Raw genomic sequence first — 23,542 nt, forward strand, 5'->3', positions numbered from 1 at the left:
AGACAGACTCTATAATAGTAAGCATAGAAGAGCGACCGCGTACTCTCACTCTCAACGTATTTTTCATCCTCTCTGTTCCCGCAGCTTCGTCGGCTGCAAAACAAAACTAGACAACAGCCGCTTGTGCAAATTCACTATTTGTGAATACATCAGAGGAGCACAATTATAAATATCTTGCATTGTGTAGCTTTTTTTTTACAACTCTATGAGATTTTTTTTTTCTTTTTCATTTCATTTTCAATTTACATCGCGGGAAGTTTCGGTTTTTGTCTTATTCTTATGTTGCAGTTGATCGTGGATAGACGTCTTCTCTATTTCATCTGCGAATTTATTTAATGTGGAATTTTAAATTGAAATAAAATTTTGTGAAACCTGAAAAAGGAACTTTGGTGATAAAAGTGAAAAAGTGAAGAATTTGTTGTGAACATTGAGGAATATATTGGAATTAACAAGTATAAAGACTGACTATTTAAATGATATTGAGAATTGATAAAGTTTTGAAAAGGAAGTTTTGAAGATTCAAATTGAAAGTTGATAAATTGAAGCAGGAAGAATTACAGTTTAGTGGAAATTGGCCTTAAGTTTTGGTATTTCAAAGGATGTTTTGATTCAAATTCGGAAGATTGAATACTCTGAATTAAGAGAATCAATATAGAATTCAAATAATACAAAGTATAAGTCACCTTTGATTATATTTTGTTAAATTATTGTGAAAATTCGAATTGAGTTTCCTAAAAATGTTATAAAGTTTAAATTTTAAATATCAAATTAGATTTCTAGAAGTGTCTAAGAATTATAAGATCCTTCAAAAAGAAAAGTTGTTTTCTGAATTAAGTTATGAAAGCCAATTTTTAATGCAAATTTTAACATTTTCAAGCATTTTGAATTGAAGATTGAGAGCTTAAATCCTTGCAAGTTTAATCGTCAGATTAAAATCTTCTATTTAATTCAAAATTGTCTCAAACATTCCATATTTGATTTAATTTGATTTCGAAATTCAAATTAAATTTTTAAAAGTTTGAATTAGGACATTTCAAAATTTGAATTCAACTTCAAAATTTGAATTACTTTTCAAATTTTTAACTAAATTTAAAATTTTATTAGAATTTCAAATTTTAAATTTAATTTCATAATTTGATTTTAATTTCAAAATTTGAATTTAAATTCCAAATTTGAGTTTAATTTCAAAATTAGAATTTTAATTCAAGATTTAGATTGTTTTTTGAAACTTGATTGAACTGAAATTTAATGTTTAAATTTTGATTCCAAATTAAATTCAGATTCAACTTTAATTCAAATTTTGAATACGAATTTCAAAATTAACAAAATATTTTGATTTATTCAATTTTCTCTTCAAACTTCAAAAAAAATCTTTAAACTCTTCAAAATTTCATTTGAGAATTTTCAAATCTTTCACAATCTCAAAACTCTCTGTGACTTTATAGAAAAACAATTAAAAATTCGACCAAACAACAACTATCGGATATAAAAAACAACAAACTCAATACTTGTGAGTAATTTGCTTGTCGTGAGAAAAAGATTGAAAAAAAAAGCTTAAAAGCAAGCAAGAAAATAAAATTAATAAAAAATAAAAAATAAAGTGCAAAGAAAAAGATTTAAAGTGAGTCAAGGATTGAGAAGCTTTTTGGAATTCACAGAATCGTACACAATTAGGGTCCATTAGAAGTAAAAAGTCAATCATCGATTAGACCTTGCAATTGCGAACTTTTTTTTGTGTCTAATTCACAAGTTGATCTTGTAATTTTTTTCTGTGTGAGATAAAATTGATGATCTTTGTAGTTTAAGGTGAGTTCATCCAGCATAATTTTTTTATTTGCGAATGAAATAATAAGCAGAAAAAAAAATATCCATAACTTGATGATGAAATTAATTTGAATGTCTCATCCATGACAAGTCTTTTCGCTCGTTCCTTCATAATGAAAATTTCACTTTCATTCAACTTTTTTTTTGCATCGTCAGAATGCGGTAAATCACGAAGATTTTTCTTCCTACATTACCTTTTTCATCATGAAATTCATTACGGTTAGAGGTTAAAGTTATGGGGAATGTAAATTCACGTGTGTGGAGTTGGGTTAAGGGAAGGTTGAACTTTTGATAGAGTTGAGGATTTGAGATGGAAATTTGAATGGTTTGTCCAATTTTCAGTTCCTTGATTGTCAATATTCTCGAACAGTACCATGCGGTGAAGTTCATTCAACCAATAAATAAGCCTGAGTCAGTCATGATGTCGTTAGGGCGACCCAAAATGGACTAATATTCATTAAAATTAGTTAAAGAATAGTTGATGTCTAGTTCCGACTGTTTTTCGTCCATTTCGAACTCTTGCGTCTAGCTGTCAACGCAGTGACTTAATGGCACTCTAATCCTTACCTTCTGCTTCTCAGAATTCAACCTTCACAAAGACTACTGTCAAAAACTTGATAAAATTCAATAATTTAGCCAAATTAAGCAAGCCAGTTCCGCCCAGCCACCAATAAGCTTCAATTTAAAATCTTACATATTTCAGAGAACACTAAGATTCCATATGAATCCCTTTTGTCTACTTTATGTCAATCAGTCATCACATTAAATGCAAAAAATGGCAAAAAAGAAACTTTCAAATCTCTAAGATATTTACTCAACCCATCTTCCTTCCTGCTGTGCGCGCCTTCACCAATTCTTCTTGACATCCCGCTTCATAATCTCATCACAATCTTTTTCTTATTTTCATATTTCATTAAAATGCAAAAAAAAGTATGTGATTATTCAACGAATTCTTTCATTACTTTTACCGTCTAAATTAATGTCTACTTGACATCCACAAAAACCGCAAAAAAAAAATGCTTTTTTCTGTTTAAATGTTTATGAGACATTAGCACAATTACTTTTATGCAGCAGTCATTATTAAGATAAATATAACTAACAATCAATTAATGTTTAACAATGAAAGGAAAGAAAATTTATTTTTATCAAATAAAAAGTGGTAATAAGTAATAAAGTCTGGGTGTATCCGTGTTTTGAGCGCATTTCTCTGGATCGGAATTGAATTGCTGATTGAGATTTAAATACGTTTTTTGATTGGGAATAACTGTTCAATGGTTAAGCAAGAGAAATTTCAAAGATTGTTCTTCAACATGTTCAATACTTCCTAATCAGCACTTGAGCAGCACTCATTCCTTAACTTTTTGATCGCTCTGATCAAATGTGATGAATGAACTCTCTTAAATGACGGCTAATGCTGACTGTATCGCTGGCTTTCGTCTGTCAATTTCAAAAACCAAGTAAAATACTGTCTCTATCGACAGCTTCTTTCCAAGAGTTCTTTATTCATCCCTGATCAATTTACAGCTGTTTAATGCCCTTAGGACAATTCCATGTCATTTTGACGTCATCAAGGCGACGTATCATTGTCCTGGTGACTGTGTCGCTCAGGTTTCATTCGAAAACGTAGTTTTTAGGTCCAATAATATTCAATTGTCCAGATTCTTTCATTCCTACCACAATTATGTCTCATAACTAGGCCTTTGTATGATCACAAGATGAAAAGACATAGCGACATTCATTTAAGAATCATTAGCTGACAAAATACCAAGTGAAAGAAGTTCGAATTACCGCACACGCAACATCATCATCACTGTTGTCGTCATGTTGACTCATTAATCACTCTCAATATTTTTTTTCCTCATCGGGCTGCACCAAAGAAATTGCTGTTAAATATTATAAAGTTGTAAATATCATCAGTGTACGCTACATGGCAATCGACATCATCAAAACGAGACATTATTAGATAATTTTTGTCGAAGAATATCGACAAACCGCAGTGACTGACAATAACATAAAAATGAACTGCAATAATTTTGTTTTTTCACTTCATTCAATTGATATGACATGAAAATAGAAATGCCTTTTGTTATGCTTATGAAATGATTATGATGATATTTAGTCATAAAAATAAGGAAATTTTCTTTTATTCTTTTTTCTCTGCCTGTAGAGTTATGGAAGCTTTAGTCTGATGAGGTTTCTTCTTCCTTTTAAATTTTATCGTCTATTCATCTTTATTGCTTATTTTAGCAACAAGGAAATTGCATTAGATTGACTGGTAGTTTGAACTATATTTTGGTTTAATTGATGAAGTTGTGGTGTTGTAGTGAGGAAGTTTTGATGGAAAATTTGATTTGAGAATAAGCTGTGTTGACTTTCAATTTTGCTTTGTCTACATTGAGTCTGTTGACGTTAATGCTTAATCAATGAATTAACGATCAAAATTAGTTTAAATTTTGTGATTTACATTAAAGTTTGAATGAAAATTTCCACGTGTTTGCACATTTTTTGTCAATTTCACTGTTTTTATCTAATTTAAAGCTTCAAATCTTATAGAATATGATCTTTGCCATCTTTTTCTACTCGTTTTCATGTAAATTTCATCAAATTTCACTCTAATCTTTGAAATATTTACAAAATAAAATCTGAAGTGGACATTTTTTCTTCCTAAAACCTAAAATTTGACCAATCCTTTTTAAAATCCCGAAATTAGTTAGTAACTCAAATCCAAATAACATTCCCACATCAAAAACCCAAACAATAATCAAAAATCAGCCAAATCAAAGGTCATAACAAATAGAAATTAAATTAAACATATTTAATCTTCCATAAAGTTCAAAATGTCGAAAAAATTAATTTCTTTACAATTTTCTTCATCTTTTGAGTCAATAAAAGGGTTGAGTGATCAAACAAAAATTCACAGAAAATTACAGTCTTGAATTTGAAGTTTTATTCACGATGTTAAAATTTGCATAAACTTGACTCTTGAGAAGTGTTGTGAAACTTTTGCTATACGAACCTCGATCAATAACCCAAAAAAATTAAATAATAGTTCCTAGCATATGATTTTATATTGCAACATTGTGTATTATATGCAAACTTAAAAAGATTAATAGTTTATGTGCTTTGTTTTGTAAAATGTTGATTTTTTTGTATGTCGAGAGGAATTTGAAGGAAAATTTTTGTTGGAAAAGTTTTTTATGAGCTTTCGTGTGGAAGTTAATTTAGTCATGGTTTCATGTGGATGTAATTTAATTAGTTCCTTTAATTGTTACGCCAGGCTGAGTCGAAGTTGCTGAGTTGGTGGAATGGTTAAGTACTTTGGTATCTAATCATCAAATCTCCTTTTGTTGACAACGAGTAGTAATGAAATCAAGTAGGATGTCATCTACTGAGTACAGACACTAACTATTCACCCCTCACTATTCAAACTGTCATTAGTTCTGAGACGCAAATAACGCTAAGCTCTAGATCTTTGAGTTCTGAACAGCTTAAGTTCATTCATTCAAAGCTTACCCGAGCAGCACAATGCAACGAACCACAATTTTTCGTCATAAAAATGTATTGAAATCAGTCCTTACGATGACGTTCCCAGTTCATGTTCAGGGCAACTTCTAAAGACTATGGCATATGGAATATGCTCTAACTAATCATTGGCAAGCTAATATCCTGATGATATATGTTTATATTGTGCTTCGGTCCACTAGGGACATTGTGCTGTTGGAATTATTTGCAATAATTCAGATAAAACCAAAAATTATGTTCAGTAGCTCAGCAATAGTAGACGATAGAAGCAACCAACCAGTAAATCTGAAATCAGTCGCAAATTCAATTTAATTAGTCAGAAATACAACTAGTAACTAGTCTAGATAGTCAAAGATAACCTCAAAGGCCATCCTATTGCAAATAATTCACCAGGAAGTAAATCAAAATAACTTAAAATAACAAAGAAAATTTCACAAATTTCGATTCCAATCATCTCTCTCAATCTTAATGCTTGTTGCATGCCCGAATGACATTTCAAATAAGTAAAAATCAAACAGCAAAAATGCGTTAACTTAATTACAGTAATTCAAAAATTATATTATTTTTTTGCAATGATATTTTTTCTCATATTTAATTCCACAAGAGATGAAATTTCACGACGATTGATGTGATTATCAAGATGATCCAATCTAGAAAGGCACTCGAGTTGTAATTTAAAGTGAATTTATTTTTTTTCCACAAAAAGCCTTCAATTCTTTTGCTAATTTGTTATCATTTGAAATGCTAGAAATTACAATGCAGCTTAATTTGATTAATTTTACAAATAAAAAACTTGATTTGCAGATGCTGTAAAGAAATCAGGCAATGAAAATTACAAAATCACGATCAACAGTTGATCCATTTAAAATGTTTGTCTATTTCACCTTAAATCAGCCCCTCTACAGATGTCTAAAGTCTTTGCTAAGTTCAAAATCTGTTGCTTCACATTCAAACACAATTCCATATTGTAATCTACAGCTAGACATCAAAAGCAATAAAGTCAGTTTTTGTTTTTGCATCTCCAATTTATTTCGGGTTGCTTTTTCAAATGATGTCCAATCAATTGCTTCTGTTAAACTGAATGTCCATCAATTTTTTCAGTTTAACTGACAGAAAAAGGACAATTCCGAATAACGGTTCTTGAGTGGGACTCGAACCTACGTACTATGACTTCCTGCCGTATGTTCCTACCACTGAGCTATCCGGGATTAATCAAATTAAGGGTCAAATGCCTTACATAAATTATACATTTTTAGTTTCTTTCTTACTACTGAACTCCTATTTTTGGCAGTCATGTAAACGCCAAATAGAGGCGGCTTTCATTTGGTGTTAATTTATTAATAACTTCTTTTAAGAAGTTTAGCGGAACCTTACAAGCTTACTGCTTAGAGTCTTCTTCAATTGTGTTGCACGGACGTTGAAAGATCATTGTTGGAATCCAATTCCAACACTTTCATGCTACACAGATTTTAAGGTCCACAGGGTTCTGTGGCCGACCATACACTTCAATGGACATCATAAGCAAACAACCCCAACTCTGGTCTAGTCAAAAAATGATAATTGAATTTTTAGTAAGTCAGGTCCACTAGACACTTGAAAAATATTTGTCATTTTTCCCATCAATTTTGCAATCGTTCGTCTTTTCCAGACACTGCGATGCCATTACAAAGAGAAGAAATTAATTTTTAATGACTTTTTTTTCTGAAACATTAGTCGCGACACCTCATCCAAAAGTAAGGCATTCAAAAATAAATGAATATTTTACATAATATTATTCAATTGACTCATCATGCAAAAATATATTTTTTATGACGATATGACAGACCAGCAGATATGATTTTTGGATAAAAAATGGCAGTGACGATCGAGTTTTAACTCCGGAAATTTAATGTTTATGATGAAATTGACTTTTTTTGGCTTCATTTTGTCAAGAAGAGACCAAAAAAGCTTCATGCGAATTGTTTGTTTGATTTGTCATGCAATCGAAGACGTAACAATCAGCAGGAAGGCACGAGAATTAAATTTACGCAAAAAAATGTAAACAAGTTAAGAAGTCATCAGATTAAAAATAATTACGAAAAAAAACAATTTGGGAAATCAACCAAGTGTGGTATTTGTTTGTCAAAGGAAATAGACTTGTGGACTGTGAATTTACAAATTGTAAACAATATAAAGTTTGATTTATTTTGAGAATGTTAGATCTAATTTGTCATCTTTCCATTTTTGGTACAATAACAAAATGGCGGGAAATTTTCGCTCACTTCAGAAAGAATTTTCAGGTTTTCATGGCTTGATCAATGATTTTTACTGAAATTTTTGATAAAAGTCGTAGAAAAAAGTGGCAAGAATCAAATTTATAAACATTTATCCTTCTAAACGGCTTAAATTACTAAAAAATTACAAAAAAATTACAAAAAACTTCAAAAAATGAAAAAAATTAATTTCTCACTTCAAAATTTTTTTCATAATTTATTCTACTTAAATCACAATTCAACTGCAAAATTCCAACAAAAACCTTCAGAAAAAAGTAGCAACCATCAAATCAACCATTATAATCATCTCTTAACTATGCAATTGCAAAAATATTTCAAAAAAATGCCATAAATAACGTGGCATTCTTAAGCAACTCTAGTTTTCATTGCAAATTCTAAGAAAAAATTAATCTTGACAAGTCAAAACAACGACAAATCATCCAAAATTAGTCTGCACGATACGAAATCAATCATAAATCACATCGCAGAGACCTCACAAATTCATAAAAAACAAACATCAGCTCGACAGTTGATTGTTTCAAACGAGAATTATAGAAGAGAAATAAAGAAAGAAAAAACTGAAACAAGAAGAGAAATAAAAATTATGTAAAGATAATTAATAGTTTGTTATTCCAACTCTCATCATATTGAAAAAGTTCGCGCGAATGTAAAGAAAGATGAAAAAAACGACCATCAGCTGTGAGTGTGAAATGAAAATGAAAACGTGAAATGAAATTAAAAGTGATGTTTTTTTCTCCATCCGACTTTATTTCTTTTCATTATTTAGTAACGGGTAATGTGGAAGTTGATTTTGCTCATATATTCCATGCAAAAAGCAGAAATATCGTGATAAAAGATCATCAACTGATAAAGACATGCTTCTTCACGCAAAAATTAATTATTAACATAATTTTCTATTATTAACACCATAGCTAGTTATTTTATTGACGGTGTTAAATGTGAAATCCATAAAAGTATTTTCGGGCACATCATTAGTCATTGCAATCTCATCTACACGTGTATTACATCATTGACACAATGTCTGACAATTGTTATGATTTATTTTGAGAAAGAAAATTGCCATCTTTTGCAAACCTAATCTTCTTTAAAGCTGTGTCTCGCGAAATAAACGATCAATTTGCATAAATTATAAGAATAATTTTTAGTTCATTTGCAAATTATGATGGATGAAAGGAAATTAGATAAATGCGGATAATCATTGTGATGCTATGGGGTGTTTTGGGTAATCGAATTGATGCGAAACATGTAATTTTTGTTTATTTTAACGAAGTTTAAAAGGTTTGATTAGGAATTATTGTCGATTTGCATGATGAAAATTAACGATTTTCTAAATTTTGAATTTAAACAGTTTTCAAAAATTCAAATTTTGCTGCTTTTCTAAGACTCAAACTTTAAAAGTTTTCAAAAATTTAAATTTTGCTGGTTTTCTAAGATTCAAAGTTTAACGGTTTTCAAAAATTCAAATTTTGCTGCTTTTCTAAGATTCAAAGTTTAACAGTTTTCAAAAACTCAAATTGTAACGAGTTTCAAAAATTCAAATATTACGTTAATCAAAAATTTAACGGCTTAAAATTCAAATTTCAATAAGTTTTAAAAAATTCTATCCTTAACGGTTTTCAAAAATTCAAGTTGTAATAGTTTTCGAAAATTCAAAATTTTAAGCTTTTAAATTAATTTAATTTTTAAGACTTAAATAGACCCATAAATCCCCAAAACCATCCGTTTCACAGTTCAATGAAGTAATCATTTAACAAATTGATCCTACCAGCACTTCTTTTTGTCTCATTAAGGCCCATCTTCATTCGAAATTGGCATATTGTTAAAATCAAATGAGGCTACTGCCAGTTATTTATCTTAATAATTTCCAAAAAAAGGCAATAAAGTTAATTGGCGTTGAATTTATTTTATTTGATTATTATTGTCGAGGTGTGCAGACATAAATTTTTCTTCCTATTTTGGGATGAAATGTCGCGGCGTGCTACTTTTGTGTATGGAAATTGGAGATGTTTTGATTATTTTTACTTTTTAGTTAGAGTTCGTGACAATTTTAAAGATTTATGATGAGATTCTTTTATGTAATTTGACTATTTGCATCTTTTGTTGATTAATTTGGCAAAAGAAAGCATAGAGGAAATGAAATTAATGGAAAAGTCATGTCAAAATTAAGTTCCAATAAATTTTCATCAGATAATTGAAATGAAAATTAATTACTAAATTTAGACATCTTATATCAAATTACAGGTATCATATAAAGTTAAGAGCTTTGACGTTTGTGACATATATCCAAGCAAATCAATATTTAAGACCAATTTTGTGAATTGATTGTGAATTATGATGTCCAAAATACTCAAAAGTCATGTCTTCATACAAAATACAAGATGAGATTGAGATTTATGAGATAAATTGGTTGAAAGCTATTTCTGCGTGGGTGTGATTTGTTAATTTTTTTTTGTACAAAAAAAGTTCAACGGCTTTCAAAAATAATTATTTAAAAATCAACGAATTTTTCAAATTTGAACTTCCGCCATATTGAATTTTTGTCCACTTCAAAAAGTATTTTGTGAATTAAAGACTGTATGTAAGGTTTTAAGTCTCAATTGTTGATTCATATTGTGTAAAAAAGTGGCACAAATAGATCATGAATTAATAAAATTCTCAAATATAAAGCAAAATTGATAAAATTCTATAAAAATGACAAAAAAAAGTCCAGAACTATTTGCAAACTTCCATTTTACCACAACTATACCAGATATAGCCAGAAATTTTTTGGATGGAAGGGAAATCATCAACCCTCTTTCCCCTGAATACCCCCCTCAACCGTTGCACTAAATTAAATATAACTATTATGGAATTTTTAACAGTATCTCAACTTAATATTCCAAAAAATTGACAATAAGCCATATAATACCTAAATTTATTACCAAATTACTTGCAAATTACCAAAATAAATTCCAAATTCATTAAACGTCTTTAAACTGAAGACGACATCAGAAAAAGTTGCATCAATTCAAGTTCGTCGCCTTTCTTTTAATATATTATATTATTGAGGATGTCCAATAAAAAAATTGCACAATATGCCAAAATAAAGCTCCTTAGTGGGTAGCATTAAAAATTATCTTCATCAAATTTTCTTGCGCAATCGACTCGTCTGAATACTCATTCATCCAAGAAATCCTCATTTACCAAAAAAATGATATTTTTTTCGCAATTCCTCTTGTTGCTATTGATGCGCGCTGAATGACCCGTGACGATGGATGCAGTCGATGCAGTAGAGGTTAAAAAATATCTTTTTTTTCATTGCTCTATAGTCTCACACAGAAATCAGCAACGAAACAACAAAAGATTTTCAAATTGTGGTCAATTGTGCATTTCTCAATTCTCTTTTCGAGTCAGATTCTTGTTGTTTTTGGGTCAAAAGACGATCAATTTTCGATTTTGTGATTTTGTAAGCTTTTGAAGAACCTTGCACAAATTTGCCAAAAACCTTATAACCTTTACAGTCGATAAAGTCGCAATAGTCTTTAAGAAATGTAAGTCAATATCTGCACGTTTCAATTTTTTAAGCTCATCAAATTGATGTATTTAAAGTGAATTTTTTGAGAAAGAGATGTGGATGGAGTGGGTCAATGGAGATGTGCTGCGCATTGAGATAGTTGAAATTGAGCTATGATTGACCTTCTGAGGACTCACGTCGTTATTATGTAGGGTTTCTGGAAGCGGTTTTCCAAAAACCGCAAAACCGCACTTTTTGACCCTAAAATGCGGTTTTTAAAAAACCGCGGTTTTGAATGATAAAACCGCAGTTTTAGAATTTTGTATGGAAAAAATTCATTTAAATCCACAAAATATAAATTTGTGAAGATAAGTTCGAAAATTAATAAAAATTTTCTATTAATTTGAAAAGCTGGACTAAAATCTTGCAATGTTTTAAGAAAAACTTTAATTTTAAAAGTTTTTACAACAAATAATTTTTTTGACTATTTTTTTGACCAATTTGGAACTGAATCTAAATAAAATGAAAGAAAATATAAAGATTTAATACTTTTATGTATAAAATTCCAAATTTAAATTTTTTTGTATTGTAATTTGAAGCTTCGTAAAAATGAAGTTTCGAATTTTTAAAATTCGTTATTTTAATAGGGACTCCATACATTTGTATGAAAATTGAAAACCACAAAAAACCGCAAAACCGCGGTTTTTGAAATTCTGAAAAACCGCAAAACTGCGGTTTTGGAAAAACGCGGTTTTTCAGAAACCCTATTATTATGTAGGAGATTGCAGATGCCTTGTATGTTTGACGTCTTGCACTTGCACTGGCCTGCATGTGACTGACTACATGGTTTGATAAACTACAGTTCAGCTTAACAACACCTTGAACCAAACCTTTCTGACATACGACACACCTTGGTGGTAAGCCTAGTCCGAAACCCTACAATATATATGGTTCATGTCATTTAGTATGCGCCGCGGCTCACATTATGGACAGCACTGCCTTAAACGAACCTCCCGCCACGAAAACACAATAAAATCTCCATAAAATTGCACATTGCATCAGTTGCTTTATTATCAATTATACCTGTTCAATCCAAATGATCTTAATGTTGCGCGGCATCAAGTTTATAAGATGGAAATTGAGGCTCTCACGCTAATGTGAAATCTTGATGCCTTTGAAAATCACACACAAAATGGCAAATAGCGAATCGTCAGTCACTTAATGCAGGAAGATATTGACAAATATTGTCAATCAAGTGAGACTACTCAATAAATTAATTTTATAATTTTATAGCATAAAAAGAATTTCAGATGCTGATTGATGAGTAGGATGGTTAGAGCATCTTGTTATTTTGCAGTTTACTTCAATCTTTTCCTCATTACAAGCCTACAAACTGTATATTTTCATGACAAATTCAACGCATTCAACATGAAGCAGCTTTTACTGTAAATAAAGATTAATCCAATTTAAATGGCACCGTTTGGCATTGGTAAAAGGTCGCACTTGCGTTTGTTGTTGCTTTTAAAGCAAGCCAAAGCAGATGAAAAACGTGTGAAAAATTGTTTTTAATACATTTAGTTTTGATGAGCTCAAAAATTCTTTTCATTCATTCCAAACAATGTCATTTGGTCCACGAATAATTTTTAATTGTTTATTTACCTGAAGGAGCTGTCATAACCGACTAAGTAGCTTTAATGAAAAATAATTCCGATTGTGTAATGTTTTATTATTTATTTTTAGACTTTAAAGGTGTCTCAATCTTTCAGAAAAAGCATGATTAATTAATTAATTATGCTAATAATTAGCAAATGTTTAGTGAAGGCGGAGGCCGTATTTGACATTAGATTGATTAATTGCGCGCTTTCGGCAGAGTTGTTTGATTTTTAAAAGATTTTAATTAGAATGTTTGACATTTCGTTGCTAACAGATTTCAGAATTTTAAAAAACACGTGGTTTTGATTTTTTCCCACTTCAAAAAGTAATTTTGGAAATTTATGGTCTTTTATCAAGTAATTTGATATTAAACTAGATTAAACATGATTAAAAAGATGGCAAAAGTGTTACTAGCTCAATATCATGAGCGTAAATAGCTTAAATTTCTAAAATTTGCAATTTTTAGTCGTCAAAATACTACAAAACCTTTTGAATCTCAAATTTTAATGTCCCAAAACCTAAAATTAAACAAATTTCAAGCACATTCTACATATTAAGACTTATTCAATCGAGAACAATCAAAAATAGACACGAAAGACTTTAATGCATGAACTGGAAAGATCAAAAAAGATTTTTCACATTAAATGCCACCACATAACGACTTTAAATTGTATGTGAATACTAAAAACAATTAATATGCTTATTTTGTGCACACATTCATTAATTATTTCATTCTATAATACCCAGAAAATTACTATGCTAGTAGGTAAAAATTAGATTTAAAGTGGATCATGAGTAAATATCGGATCTTATTATTATACGGTAGAGTTCATTGAATATCAAAATTGAGTTAATTAATTCCGCCTTTGGTGGGTTGTCTGATTGTTATCGAAAAATTATATTTTGCGTACCAACAGCAACGCCATTTATGAGTAATTTAATTTGCGGTCTAGAAGACCTTGCGCCTCCCTCGTCTTAAGATAAATACAGTATTAAAATTATGATAATCTCTAAAGCTACTCAAAGAACCAGAATGGAAGTAAAGGAACTAAAATATAATAAAATACAAAGTATAAAGCTCATTTAAAACTTCTTCTTTTCCTTCTGTTTCACTTTAACTAATTGAAATTTCCGTACAATTGTTTAAAAACGTTTCTTCTACTTACATTTTTGACTATCGGAGTTTAAACATCTTGTGTTTGACTTTTAATGCTTCTTCTAATGCTATTTTTGTGTTTAAAATCGGAACTGTATGGAAGTCGGGTGAACATGATTGCTATGATGATGTGAATGGCGATACAAGGAGAAATGAAAGAGAAAATCGAGCAAGTTCATGTGAATCATTATAAGTTGAACGTGTTTGCTATTGTTATTGATTTAACGGTTTTTGGAAAATTTTAAAAATTTTCGTCTCACTTCCAGATTTGTTTTTTAAATTTTCAGACTTACAGCTAATGTTCTGAACATGTTTGTGGCTTAAAACACAATAAAAAGTGGCAAGATTCAGATACATTATAAATTTTATAAATTAAGCTTACTTTTTTCATAAAAAATTCAATTCAATTAATGTCATACAGACATAGTAAGCATATCCACTTTCATTCCATGTTAACAGCGATTCAATGTCATTAGAAATTGCGGTGTTTATAAGCAAATAGTCAGTTAGTAAGTTAGCAAGTAGAAAAGAAGATGGTGACGAGGAAGACGAGAAGAAATGGAAGCAGCAAGATGGGAAAAAAAATAAAAGGGAAAGTGCATATGAGATGCACAACTATTGCATATACGGGAATAAAAATGGCAATTATAGAATTTCCATTTCCATTGTCACAAACTTTTTGACTCTAAATGTTGATAAGAAATCTTTAATGTCAATGATTTTGTTGTGTGAATTTGAATAGCATGCAATTTATGGGAGTTGATTTTGTAATTTGAAGTGCACCATTGACTGATTTGCGTAAATAATTAGGAATGATGGATCTTTTGAATATTCATATTGTTTTGTTTTGTAATTTTATTAAATTTTGTATGTAATTTTTTCAAGTATGACCTTTTCATTGTCACATTTTGCACTTATGAACAGCTTTTTGCCACTTTTTTGAAGAGGATCATAATGATCTTTCATCACTTAAGCTGCTTGAATTGAAATTAATCACAAATTACTTTTTGAAGTGAGAAATTTATAGAAGAAAATGTTCAAATTTAAAATAACAGTTGAATCCTTCATAAATAACAAATAATTTACAAAATATCACATCAATCAGTCATTGAAATTCCCAAAACAAACAAAATAGCAAGACAAGTAGCAACACTGAACATGTTTAATCATCCGATAACGTAACACATTAATTGATTCAATGATATAATTCAATTGTTTGCATCTGTGAACATTCACGCGACATAAAATGACAAAAAATCACAACATAAGATTCAAATGACAATGCATTGTAGTCAATTAAAATGATTAATTAAATTTCATGCTTTATTCATGATGACAAAAAGTGAAAAAATAAAAGAATCTTGTCTTATTGACGACAGTGTCAATTATATCCCACATGTAGATGCCTGTGACTATAAAATTTAATCATGTGCATGAAGATGAATGTTTAACTTTCAAACTCCTGATGATTGCTGATTAAGCTATGCTTGTATACAAGATTTTCATGTTTTGATTAAGAAATTTTCTATTTTTTTGCCATTTCAATGCTGAGTTATGCTGTTTGTTATTTTTAATGTATGGAAATAAAATTTTAACATCGGAATTGAATGATTGGGAGTGAGATGGGGATTATGTACATGAACAAATGTTTGAAGGGCTCAGTATCATGATCTGGAGATTTACTTTCGTCTTTCGCTGGTCAAATAGATCAAGTAAGATCTATGACCTCACTTAGAGGTCTCATAAAACTGGCTCTATGGCTGGCTTCCGTCTGTCAATTGACGATACCCATTGTAATGCTATCTCTATGACAGATTCTCTCCATGAGTTCATGAGACGGACTGGAGACACTGCAATCAAAGAATCCATTGTACTATACCCTTAAACCCTACATTTATAATAGCAACCGAACCACTTGGGAGCTCTGCACATTGCTAGGACACAAGAATACCATAAGACCTAATGCATCCAAGTTACAATTCGCATCCGTTACAAAGTCATCGAGATCCTTTCGGATATGTCTAGCAATGGAGACACACATTATGTTCCAAATATCTAGCTTCGTAACTAGAACTGTTAGATCGAAAAAAAGCTTCAAAAATTAGACATGACCTGGGGATTGAACCCAAAACCTTTGACACATAAGGCAAAAGCTCTACCATTTAGACTACTGATGCCATTTCATCGAAGTTTGGGATTGTTGGTTAACTGGTAGTTTATTGCTACCTGGCGTCTCCTGAAAAGTCATTCGGATCCTTCTTATGTCAAAGCATTAAAGCTTTAATGACATGCACAATTCAATCTAAATTAGTTTCATTTGAAATTCCCAAAATCTTCTGAATGAGAAAATCGCACTTAAAATTTGCAATCTTCATTCATACTTCTCATACAATTACTTTATTATGATATCATATTCATAATACTCTGGTTTGAAAGTCATCGCTGCATCTTCTATTTATTTTTATTACTTTTAAAAACCAATTCAATTTCTTATGCCTTTCATTTTTTTCATCTTCTTCTTCCTTTTCATAAATTTGTCTCACACTTCTTGACAATCTTTTACTTCTTTTTTTTTCATTAAATTCGCAACGGATATAATCGTCAATTTTTGGTATGACACATTGAAAAAATTTCATTAAACAATTTTTTTCTCCTTGTTCATCACCTGGTCCACCGTTGGGATGATGTAAGAGCACATAACATTTAATGGTACAGTTGGTGGTGGTGCCTTCTTCCGATGTTAATGTCCGCTATTGTTGCTTCTTTAATTTATTTAATTTATGAATTTTTTTTATATACTTCTTTTCTCATCACGTTTTATCGTCGTTATTTTTACTTTACAAGAAGAAGAAAGTTTATGTGAAATGAGCTAGGGATGGAACGTTTGGGTAGAATGGTTTTGGGGGATTTATGGGAAATGAATGAAATAGATGAATATTGGGTGTCGAAGAGTAGAGTGGAATCTGGAGGATCAAGCAAGATACAGGCGGAACTTCGGGCAAATTTGTCGGTATAACAGTAAGGTGTTTTTGGGAATCGAACCCACGTGCTTATAACAGGGATGATTACAGATTTCCAGACCATTGCTAAACGACCAATCCGGCATTGTCCTCTTATTCAGTACTTACAAATTTGTCTACAGGCCTTACTACAATCATGAGACTCGATACCCAAAATCCATCTCCTTTTCAAATGACATGCGAATTAATTTAATGTCTTTACATTTTTAGCATGATACTCGATGACTAATAACAACCATAATCGTAACCATTACCTCAAAATTAATAATACGGTAATAAAATGCACATTAAAAAAAAGTAATTTTTCCATTAAGTTATGAATCGAGATAATAAATGACACGCGACAAACAAATATCCTCCCCTGGGCTAAATATCAATGCAAAAATGTTTCTTTTATTTCTACAAAAACGAGACACAATTCATCAGAGAGTCAATGACATACATAGCTAAAACATGCAGCAAAAAACTTTTCTTCTGATTCCAAATGTTACTTTTTAAATTTTTATTTGAAATTCATCGAATGTCTGAGAATATATATGTTCATGTGCTTACAATTGAACATATAAAATTTTTCATGACTGACCCACTTTTAACTTTAACATTACAGATTAACCTCAAGTCTTCTTCATAGTGATTCGTTCTTCGCAATATTTCTCTTCTTGTTATGTTTGCGCTTCATCTTGACTTAACTGCTTGATGTTTACTATCTTATAATTATTATTTTATCTTGTTGAAATGAACAGCTTGCTTGCCAACTATCTAAAATTGACTTTTAAGGCATGAAATTGAAATTGAAAACGATTGTAAACAAACGTGAAAGAATTTCGAATCAACTGAAGCAGGAAATTTAAACTTTTGCATCAAATGAAGCAGAAGCTTAAATTTGAAAATTCAGTTAAAATTGATCTCAAATCAGTTCAAAAATTCAGAATCAGTTGAAGCAAACCTAAACTTTTGCATCAACTGAAGCAAAATTTTGAAATTCAAAATTCAGTTAAAATTAATTAAAAAATCAGTTCAAAGACTTCGAAAAATTGGATTTACTGCTTATTACATCATTCCCTAAAAAATCATTCTGAACAATACGAGAAAAACCTCAAAGAAAATTAAGCAATATCTCAAGATATTTCTTAAGATAATCGATAAACAACAACATAAAACTAATGATTATTCCTCATTTGTCTTCTCCACAGATCTCGTTTAACATCCAAAACCACAACAGCAATGGGAAACATGGTTAAATCGCTGCTAATTATTGGTAAGTAATATAATTTGTTCATGAACCATAAAGCATTACTATTATCGTGTAAACATCGTCAATAAACAACGATGAAGAGATGGAAAAAAAAGAATCAAATTTTGTGCTGTTTAAGTAGCATTTTTAACACCTCTTTATAATTAAACAAAAGATTAAATGGAGCAGCGGCTATTAAAATGAGAAATGAATATGCCCACATATGTGCTCACTGAAGATCAGTAACAAATTTACTTTAATGGATTTTAAATTTGCTTTCATTATTTTTTAACTAAAAGTGATTCTCGTTAAGTTTGATGTGATGATAGTTATGTGTAATTGCTTGTAATTATAGTTGAGATGTGCAAGGTTAGGCATCAGATTCTCAGTATGCTAGTTATGTTTCCTTAGGAAATTTATAGATTGAAGTTTTATTTTAACAGTTGTGATTCTGAGAAAATACGATGAATTGATCCATAATTACTGAATATGGTTTTGTAACAGAAAGGTGTTAAGTTAAATTGGGATTGCAACTAAGAGAAGGAAAATCAATTCCTATCAGAGATCTTTTAGTTATTAGACATTCATTTTGTTTGATAAATATAAGTTCAAAGAGCTCCTAAAATTCCTTTTATGAAGAAATGTGAAGTTTTTAAACCAAAATTTCAGTAAATTCAATCAAAACAAAGCCAATTCTTCATCATCCTAACAACAAAGCTTAATATCGACTTGAATAATGGTAAGACTACTTTGTAATTGTGAAAGATGTAGTTTAATTAAATGACTTCCTTCCGGATTCATAAATTCACAATGATGTTTATTCTTCGAAGTTCAAATTCAAATTGAATTTTTGTATGAAAAAGGGGGTTTCAACTGTGTACGACAAATACAATTCAAATCTCAAATGAACGTTAAATTCTCATAAAGTTTCAAATATTGTAATTCAGAAAGAATATGAGTAAATCATTCAAGTACAGCTTCCAATTATTGATTCTCTTACTGATTATCATCTTTTAAGTCTCAATTTCAAGTCCAGCATTGCAATAACCAAGCAAGCAGAACAATACTACCTCAAATTGAAAACTATATACTAATCCTCAAATGAATATACCGCTCGATTACTATAAGCTTGTTAAGCACAATTTTCTATGAGGAGAATGGTAATAAAGTATACAAAAGCTTGTATGATCACTGTACAAATTATGATCTTGATATTCGGAAGCCCCATTCCATAACAACATTTATGTTTGTACATGAGCAATTCCATGAATCGATTTTTCTACAATTTTTTCTCCAAATCAAATTTTCTCTCTTTCTGAAGCATAACACAGCACATTTTGGATCTCAACACTTAGGATTAGATGAATTCTACCTATTTTGTTATTCACGTTATGTCTAAAGTGGTTAATTAAAGGAATATTTCAATTCTACGAAAAATTACTCTGTTGCCAATGAATGAGTCTCCAATATGTTTTCAATAATTTTCTTACTTTGACAATGATTTTACCTCATATGAATAGCTAATATAATAGTTTTTGATTCATATTAAATGTTGTGCGAATATTGAGCTTTAAATATCTTTAATTAAGCCACAATCTCAATTCCACGGAAATTTTTTGATGGCAACAGAGTAATTGTAGAATTTTTAAGACGCTTTGTTGAGACAAATTTAAAATCATAAAGACCGTTAAATTTGTAAAACATTTAATTAATTAATTTTTTCCCATTTATTGTATCTTTAAAAACTTAAATGTTCATTAATAATGCATTCTGAATAGAAATCTGACAATTATATGCTTTAGAGTTAGAGAATTCTTTTCTTAAAAATTTCAACAAGTAGAAGTAGAATTGCAACTCATTTTTTCAAGTGCAACGTTTTCATGGAATAGCTCACATACAAAATAAAAGAAATGAAGTTTTTGTCTGTTGACGAGTGTGTGATTCAAATGTCTACAAAAATATTCAATTTACGTGACCTTTACATGAGCGAAAAATGCACGACATGAAAAATAAACTTGTTGGATTTAGTTCAACATTTCTTGTCATGCTGCTCAGGTTTATGCTGCACGAAGCATAACTTCTAGATTGACGCTTTAAAAATAAACATAAAAATTGAACTCAATTTCTTTATTAGTCGATACAGCTTGACAATTCTATGAACTTGAACTTAAACGTTGTCGCTATTATGAGCAGCACGAGGTGCTGTTTTTATGACAAGTAATTTAGAAATAAATAAGATAATTTAAAGCCTGAGCGACCAAATGAAGTCATTAAAGATGGTTCTTATCTTTTGAGGGTGAGAAAAATATTTTAACAACATATTCAGCTATTATATCCGCAAGGTCAAGCTGTTTATCTGAAAATTTATGAATCTTTCTAGCTTCCAAGCGGACGTCTAAGTGTGCGTGCATGCGAAAAAACGAGAATGAACATGAAAATTTAAATTTTTGTGACATAAAAACGTCTGAGAAATTACATTAAATTGCGTAAATATTAAAATTAGATGCCTTAGCTGTTATTATTGGAATAATAAGCTTATTGATGCTACATGCGATGTGCATCAATTTCAAGTTTGTTTTTTGTCGAGAATTTTTGCATTTTTTATAAATTTATTTTAATTGGGGATTTTTTGCGTTAATTTTAATGGATTTTATTGGTCATTAAATGCAAAAAAATGAAATTTTTAAGGTTAATTGGAGATTTTGTGTATTTTATTGTGAATTGTGTATTTTAATTGAAAATTTTATGTTGTATTTGTCGTTGACTTTTCTTGAACTGTCGAAAATCATTAAATTTTAAATTTCAAATAAAATTGAGGCTAAAAAATATTTTTTAATAAAATTTTCAGGTTGTTTTCTTTTAATCAAATGTTATAGTGATTAATCGACTTTTGCCACTTTTTTACACAAGAATTGTCTAAAATTATTCAAAAATTATCTAATATAATCAACTTTTTCTAACAAAAACTTTTCGAGGTGAGAGTAAATTTTGAGGTTATAAAATTATTAAATTTAATATAATTCGCAAATAATAATAATAGAATTTCCAACCACAATCAGCTACTGCTGTTAAACTAATCACATATGACCCACAAAAAACCAAAAATCATTAATCTATTTGCGAAATTTGTCATTCAATAACATGAAAAATTGAGTTAATTTTTTGTAAATTACTTGTCTGTAAAAGGTTAATAGAATAGTGAAAAGTTCACGACCTTCGTGGTTAACAGATAAAAAAGTTATACAAAAAATTTCATCCAAAACTCACTTTACATAAATAGATAATTAATCATTTTTTATGCTCAGCATCTTTCATGTTTACTAATCATAAACCACTGAGACACCTTTTGACTCACAACAAATCAAACTTCGTAGCCTAAATACTTCTTTTTTCGTAAACGATTTTATACAGTTTCCGAATTAGCAATTCAAAAATTGTTGATTTTTTTTTTTCACTGCGTTTTAATTGAAATTCAATAATATTCTTCCAAACAGCTTAATTTATGTATTTTGGTTAAGGCAATTCTGGTCATTATGCTTACAAAATTTAATTTAATTATATATCATTAAATTCACTCAGTCAGTTTCTATTGTGAAGCATTTTTTTTGCTAAATTTTAGAGATTTTTTTTTCTTTATTAAAATTTAAAAATACTTTTGACGGTGTGAAAAGTTCCCACCGACGATGCTATTGATTCCGAAACGTGCTGCTGCTGAGTTTTTATTTTTCATTCACAAATACAATGTTTAGTGGTGCTATAGTAGTAAAGTGCTTGTAGATTGTTTTTGGCGCGATTTCATGTTGTGTGTAAATTGTTTTGATAAGTTGTTGAGCTTAGGTTTTTAAAAGATTTGATAATTTATAGGAAAAAACGTAAAATTTGAATTTTTTTGAATAGCCAAAAATTAAAATTTGAATTCTAGAAAACCGTTAAAAATTAAATTTTTCTAACAAAAGAAAAAAATTAAAATTTTGAAAATCTGACTAAAATTCAAATGTTAACAATTAAAAATTCAAAAATATTTAAATCCGTTAAGATTTTAAATTATCAAAAACCGATAAAATTCAAATTTTCAAAAACCGTTAACATTGTGAATTTTTAAAAGTTACCGTCAAACTTTCTCAAAATTCTTTCATATTACGTAAATACCATCCAATATTCCCATAAAAGATTCCACATTAAGTTCCTCGATGTACAAAGAGAATAATTTGAAATAAAGTCAAGATCGTGTCTGCGCGATATGAATTTCAATCAAATCTACAAGATAGACAATATTTCATCAATATTTTCTTCTTTTTTTAAAATATCATTTTCTCATATTTAAAATCATTTCAGTGTTTCTTTATGCAATAAAACTAATAAGAAGGCGTTCTGCTTGGTGTAAAGAATACAAAATTTCTTCAATTCGTGTGAAAATCATTTACAACTTGTTTCTTTTATTTATGTTTTACAAATTAAACAAATTGTAGCAAAATTTCGTGTAGATTTCATGACTGATTAGATCATATTGAGCATGAAAATTGGCGTAAAATGAGATTGACTACCTGATTGATTGATTGAATTAGTCTGATTGAATTAAGTGTAACATTATGAAATGTTTTCTTATTTTACAACAAAGTATGGATTGAGATGATTGAGCTATTTAGGTGATTAGCATGCAAAATGATCTATTTAACACCTTTTTGTTGCTTTAAAGGTAATTCTTGAGAATATAACAACAGTTATTTTATATTCAAATTTTATGCAACTATAATTAGTTGATTTCCCCTTTTTATAGTTGTTAGTCCCCTATCATGTAAACAATTTAGTCTGTTTTTGAATTCCGAAGAATAAACATTGCTGTGAATTGATAGAATCTATATAGAAGACATTTAATTGAACTACAATTATACAATTACGAAACATTACTTAATAACAGTAATCGAGCATAGTTAAAATGCAGTTCAGGATCAACTAAAGACGAAAAATGAATTGAAATCTGTAATGTATTGTTCCATCTCAATCCAGTCGTTCATGTAACTCAAATATCCTTGATAAATCTGGGAATATCAGAGTTCAGTTGGTAAATTGGTTACTTTGTATCTTAAGTCGTCATATTATATGAACAAATTGGTTTCCTGGAAGTTATCCAACTTCTGATCATAAAATGCCAATTCCAACACCTCACAATAACCCATCGTCATGCTCATTTTAATAATTTAACTCCGTTCCATCTGAAACAAGATGAGATATTAGTAAATATGATGAAATTTAAGATGATGATCATGCTTCATGCTGCCCTTTTACTCTATTTCATCATGTTGTAAGAAGTTTTTATTTGATATTTCTCTTTAAATTCTTTTTTTGTGAATACATATCCACACAATT

The 23,542-nt window shown here is 29.7% G+C and overlaps 1 protein-coding gene across 1 annotated transcript in view; it reads left to right on the forward strand.

Annotated features, from left to right (window-relative positions):
• The first annotated feature begins 269 nt into the window (after positions 1–269).
• The window catches only part of thw (thawb), a 35,660-nt gene continuing 12,387 nt past the window's right edge, over positions 270–23,542 (forward strand). The window contains exons 1-3 of the mRNA XM_070653674.1: positions 270–452; positions 1,446–1,806; positions 18,135–18,199. Of these exons, the coding sequence (XP_070509775.1) occupies positions 18,166–18,199 (34 nt within the window). The 5' untranslated portion in view covers positions 270–452; positions 1,446–1,806; positions 18,135–18,165. The remainder of the gene's footprint in view (positions 453–1,445; positions 1,807–18,134; positions 18,200–23,542) is intronic.

Source organism: Chironomus tepperi, unplaced genomic scaffold (genome assembly GCF_022539635.2).
Source record: "Chironomus tepperi strain 1889 unplaced genomic scaffold, CSIRO-AGI_Ctep_v1 contig_73, whole genome shotgun sequence".
NCBI classification, from domain to species: domain Eukaryota; kingdom Metazoa; phylum Arthropoda; class Insecta; order Diptera; family Chironomidae; genus Chironomus; species Chironomus tepperi.